Here is a 6000-nt window from a genome sequence, read left to right as displayed (position 1 = left end):
TATATAATTTAGCCACTCTAGTTCCACCTCACTAATATTTTAACTTTTAAAATGTTACTTTTAACCCGTATAATACTTTATATGATATTAATTTTAATTATCCTACTGAAGATACTAGCAAACCCCAGATAATTAATTCTCGCTTTAAAAAATTTGGTTTATTGGTATGACCTTTCAGATTTACCATGACTTCACTGTGAGTCCTTTTTTGGATAATCTAAAAGTATATCCAAAAACTCTATGACTATGGTAAACATTTACCAATGTATCATAACTCCTAAACTACGATAAAAAAATATTCCATTGAACCTAATATCCCCTATTGTAATTCCATATAGTTAAGACATTTCTGTTGTTCAATCCTAGTTGATTTTAGACTCATAGTTTGTCAAAGTCATAATTTTGATTTTGTACAAATCATCGATTGATGTATTTGGAACACGTTATCACGAACATCCTTTGTATGAATTATATTATACTTTGATCAAAGATTTTGGTTTTCAATATTTATCGACTTTCTTTCCAAAGCTTATATCAGGATCGAATCAACGGATATCCTGAAGCCAACATTTTTTGAGTTAACAAATCTTATTTTGATCATCATTCATCTTTGTATTCAAACAATGCATAACAATATGACACTTCATATGGAATATGGTTATCCCCATATTTACACACTATATGAATTATGCACATCCTATCATATCTGATCATGATATCTCAGGTTAAATGATTACTTCATACACTAGTACAATCTACAATAAGTCATTAATTATAATTTAATGACTATGTGACTTATTATTATTACTTACGCTTGAAAATTAGTTATTTAATCGTTAATTCATACTAATGTCTTAAGGACATAACTATCATCATCATCTACACTAACATCATCTCATAATATTTAATAAAGACGTTCAATATACCTATTATGTAATATTATTGCTCAACTTATATCATGTTTGTAGAAAATAATTCGATGATTCATTTTATATACTAAATGAGTCATCTAAACCGCTCATGTACATACTTTATATTAATACAAATAAAAAAATAGTTTACGTATATGAACAAATGAATTATTTCTTTTATTAATAAATTATTATAAATGAAGATATAAGATTAAATACCTTAAAATCGATAAAATGAATGTTTTTTAAAACATACACACACAATTTACAGATTGTGGACGACAAAGGTTCATGCCCATGAACAATGCAAATGGCAAAAAAAGTTGAGGGAGTCGTTCGAAAGTAGAGCTCCACAAAATGCTACTTGGCGTCTTGAGGAAGGGGAAAGATAACGAGAGGGCAATGAACATAGTGATACTCAAAATTTTTGAAATCTTTTAATTGAACGAGAAGAGGAAGAAAGAAAAAAAGGGTAGAAAGAGGAATAAAATTAAATCTTTTTATTTTTTCAAAATAATTTTAATGAAAAGATGACTTTGATATCCTCTTGAAAAATAGAAAAATATGAACTTTCATTGAGAGAAAAAATGAGTGGGGAGAAATAGTTATTCTCTCAAGTCTCAACAACAGATTTATCTTGAAAACTTTGATTCATACAAATTCTAGGATAGAGGAAGGAAGATTAAAGTATATGCCATGAACTTGACACGCTATTAATCATTATCGCATCTTTCACTGCATTAACTCAACATTTATATTATTAGCATTATAAATATATACCCATGATAAAATTTAAAATATGTCCAAAGACAATTGCGGCTAAATATTTATAAACAATTGATTGAAGGCCAAAAGAGTTTTTTCCACCCAAGATTTACTTAAAAGTAATTTTGAGATTTAGTTATTAAATTCAATCAAATTTATTAATTGTAAAAGATAAAATCATTATTTTATTAGTAAATTTTAAAAATCTTAATGTTTATATTATTTTCTTATACTGATTTAAAAAATTAATAATTTTTTTTAAGATTAAGTTTTGAAAAATTTATTTTTCCCTTAACTTTAAAGTTTTATACTTTTCAAAATTTTCCTTTTACAACTACCCCCAAACATTTTGATCCTTTGTTTCACCCCTCATTTTTAGGTTTTATTTTCAGTGACTCTAAGGAATTCAGTTGTTGATTGATCCTCATCATCAAATTGTTAGCCTTGAATTGGTTCATCGTCTAGAGTATGCTTCGTCATCCAAAAACATAGACAAAAGACGATGCTTTGTAGTGTAGAAGAGTTGACAAAAAACCACATTTTATAGTTCAAATCTAGAAGATGTTTCATAATCCATATCTAAACGACACTTCTTCACCTAAATGCCTTCTTTTCCTTGGATTTTCAAATGACACTCTTTTTATCGAATCAAAAGACGTTGTCCTTTCATCATTCAGATATCGTCCATTTATTATATTAGTTTTTTAAACCCCAAAGAGAGAATGATAACTTTTTAAAATTTAATCTTAAAAAAATTATTATTTTTTCAAATAAATAAGAAAAAATGATATAAAATTTTAAAGTTTTAGAGTTTATAAGTAAAATAATGGTTTTACTTTTATATTTAACTAAAAATTTAAAAGTAAATTGGTGTTTAAATTTTTGAAGTCTCGTGGTGAAACTTCGTGAATAGACTAAAATTTGGGTGGGAACGACTCTTTTGGCTTTGATTGAAGAATTGGGAATCGAAAAAGTGATGAGATGGCAGTGGGATGCAATAATAATAATACAGTAATCCACGTGTCAATGCACGTGGCAGAATATCCACAAACACAAGCAGAAACAACCATTGCCCTTTTCTACTCCGTCTCTGTCTTTCTTCTATTCTCTCTCGCTTCCTTTCTCCAGTCTCCACCCCACCAAAACTTTCCCTTTAGCCATTTCGTAATTAAGTTCGTGCAACAACGAAAAAAAATAAAAAATAAAAAAACACACGCAAACGCAAAGGCCTCGTCGGTTTCTCTCTTTCACGCCCCCACGCAATTCACAACGCCAAACGAACGAAACTTGCACAACAAAAAAGAATAACGACGAGAGAAATTTTAAACTACTTGGGCAGTTACAAGGTAAAATAGTGAAGAGGGTTTGATTTTTCTGTGGGGCTTGCGTTTCTTCCGGGGGGTTTTTTCATGGCGAAGAAGCGGAAATCAGACGTCACGCGCCTTGATGAAGTTGACCGTGCCATGTATACCACCTTCTGCAGCGCCGCCAACTCGCTTTCGCAGCTCTACTCACAGGCGATGAACCACCAGCGCCTCAGCTTTCAAGGCGGAGAACGCCACGCGCTGGTGTGCTTTCATTTCTCATCTAAAAGTTTTATTTTTCAAATTTTTCTTTTTTGATTTGATGTGTTTTTATATCAATTCTTTTTTTTTGCTTTAATTGTTTTTTGATTTTTTGAGAAGGTTGGGAATTTGTACGTTTCAGTCCTTTTATTTGATGCTGGTTCATTAGCTGTGTTAATTATCTGATTGATGAGCTCGTGTCTATTTGGTTGGTAAGAAAATGGAAGAGAAAAGTCAATATTTTGTATGTTTTTGGCCATTCTGTGTTAACTATTTGTGTTCATTATCTGGTTGATGAACTGGTATCTGCTTCGTTGGTGAGATAATGGAAGAGACAATATGAGAAAAGTTAATGTTTTATGATTTTGAATTTGTTCTAAAAAAGCTTGGAAGTTGTTAAAGGTTAAGCTGTGCCAAGGTTTTTATTTTTATTTTTTTATATTTTTGGGCGTAAAACTTTCATGATTCTTGTCGGTGAACAAAAAGTATTACTTTCTGTGCACTTGCCTGGAAGCATAATTTTTTTGAAGTCATCTCTCAATTTCATGTTTTTTGAGCAATTCTGTAAAAGTATGTCTCATTCCTTGCAGTGCCAGAGATTTATTTGGTACTTAAAAAAGGGCCTTTGGTTTTAAAAGTATGTCTACTTCCAAGATTTTGATGTGAAGTTTTGCAACTCATAACTATTTAGGCTTAATTTAGTGATTTGTGGTTCTTTTGATTGTTTGTTATATTGCTCAAATTCATGAACATTTTCCTGCAATAAAAAAGTGCAAAGAGATGCAGAATGATGTAACCGTTGTAAAGAGTTAAAGTTTGTCATGTTCAGTTAATAATTTTAATTGGTTTGTTTAAGTAGTGATAGAACAAATTCTAGGGTGTTCAACTTAGTGGTTGCTTGCAACTTTCTCTCCCACGTTTGAAATAGCAAAGAAGTTATCACATTCGTTAAGCTTCGCCTTGTTCTTGTTTCTGCATGCATAAAGAGAGAGGAGAAGATGCATATTGAAATTCGCTCTGTAAATGAAATTATGAAATTTTTTATCTTGTTGAAATTGGCTAATCCTTTTCTTTTTAAGGTTTTGCATTTTTTTTCTGACCTTTTTTCACTTTAACCAAGCAGCTTTTTGCTTAAAATTAACTATGAAGTTTTGCACCTTTTCCTTGGCTTGGAAATTTCATATCTTTTTTTACTTGTATATGTATTCTTTACTCTTTGATTGGTCATTTTCTTAGGTACTTACAAAAGTATATTTTACTTTCCTTGTGGATGAGGCATATTGGATGTTGATTTTTTTAATGAATTCAATAACTTATAAAGAAATGATTTCTTAGCTTCCACATTGATGGTGCAATTTAGCATCTTATTACTTTGATGCCTTTCCATGCTCTTGTTCACCTTAGTTTTCTGTATGAATAAGTTCCTTCTCAATGTTGTTATATCAACATATCTTTCTCATGAATTGAGTTATTTACTGATGTATTTCCAAATGAAAGAAAGCATAACCGCAGGCTCCAGTCTGTTATTGTATTTCCCACTTTGATGATTCTCACGAACTGTTTCTCCTTCATTTGACATGTTGGTGTTGGCTATAATTACTTTTATACTTTTAATTGCCATTTTCTGTTTTGGTGGATGCCACCTGTTTACTTATTTTATTACTTACGCATTACTCCTGTTATTTCAGGAGAAACTTTATCAATGGATTTTGAGGCAGCAAGAAGAAGGATCACAAGTAACAACCATAGATATTGTTGCTTATTTGCAGGTTTCTTTAATTAATCCTCATTTAGTGATTTTGTCACATGCTTTTGCTGTCCTGATACATTGATAATATTGTTGTCTTAATATGTGTCCTAAGACAATATTTTATAGGCATTTAGGGAGGAGATTTTCATTTCAGATGCATGTTTCATTCTGGTACTAATTAAATTGTACATGGTTATGGAATCATTTGCAAGGTATTTAGGACATAAATTTTATCTAAAAGGGTAGTCGGTCCTTAATATATTCTGTATTCATTGCATTGATTGATGTCCATATTTCTTGTAGTAGTGTCTCAAAAAGAGATGAGGTATTGTGTTTGGCTTTATAATTTTTAGAAATACCTGAGATTGTCTTTTGTTAGGTTTTATTAATTTTCATTGATATGATTTCAGATTTCTTGTGTGATTATCCAGATCTTCAAAGACAAATAGAAGAATTTGATTCACTTGGTGAAATAGATTTACCTCTGAAATGGTTTTCTGATGTTTTTGTAGAATGAGCTCGAATATGGAGCAGAGGAGCCTCCTGTGTCTCCCAGGTTACCTATTCGACATGAACATCCCCAAAGTGGATTACATAATTTAGGGATTCCGATGGCTTCTATTCCATGGATGCCATCAGCGGCAGGGCCTGGTGTCCGTTGTGGACAACCAGATCATCAAGTGAAGAACTCAGTTTTCTCGAATGCTCTCTCAAGCCCTGTTGGCCACAGCCTTCAACAGTACCAGTTGTCACAAGGAGGCTACCAAATTTCATCTGGAAATGGTTCTTGGAATAGAGACGCTAACAGTTTACATCCCAGTTCTCCCAGTTTTGAATCCATGGACATGCATGCAGATAGTCCGGGCCACCAATTCCCTTACTGAAATTTATGTGCTTTCTTCATGTATTTTCTTGTTGTGTGATGATTAGAAACTTTGAAAATTCACTACAAATGTAGTACAATTTCCATTTAATATATTAGCTATATCACCCCTCTCCATGAATGACT

General features: G+C 31.6%; 1 protein-coding gene across 1 annotated transcript; it reads left to right on the top strand.

Moving 5' to 3' along the window:
• The first annotated feature begins 2754 nt into the window (after nt 1-2754).
• Nucleotides 2755-5995, top strand: LOC123210507. Its single transcript, XM_044628906.1, has 3 exons — nt 2755-3244; nt 4930-5010; nt 5504-5995. The coding sequence occupies exons 1-3, from the start codon at nt 3086-3088 to the stop codon at nt 5873-5875; spliced, it is 612 nt and encodes a 203-aa protein (XP_044484841.1). The 5' UTR covers nt 2755-3085; the 3' UTR covers nt 5876-5995.
• The last annotated feature ends 5 nt before the right edge of the window (nt 5996-6000 follow it).

The sequence above is a fragment of the Mangifera indica genome, chromosome 1 (assembly GCF_011075055.1).
Source record: "Mangifera indica cultivar Alphonso chromosome 1, CATAS_Mindica_2.1, whole genome shotgun sequence".
Taxonomy (NCBI): Eukaryota; Viridiplantae; Streptophyta; class Magnoliopsida; order Sapindales; family Anacardiaceae; genus Mangifera; species Mangifera indica.
The sequence above is the reverse complement of the archived record's forward strand: the minus strand, read 5'-3'. Positions and strand labels throughout refer to the sequence as shown.

Bases quoted from the DNA above. Each gene is read 5' to 3' on its own strand.
- LOC123210507 (XM_044628906.1), top strand. From the start codon at position 3,086: ATGGCGAAGAAGCGGAAATCAGACGTCACGCGCCTTGATGAAGTTGAC. The intron at 3,245-4,929 runs GTGTGCTTTCAT...CTGTTATTTCAG, and splicing joins GCGGAGAACGCCACGCGCTG to GAGAAACTTTATCAATGGAT. The intron at 5,011-5,503 runs GTTTCTTTAATT...ATGTTTTTGTAG, and splicing joins ATATTGTTGCTTATTTGCAG to AATGAGCTCGAATATGGAGC.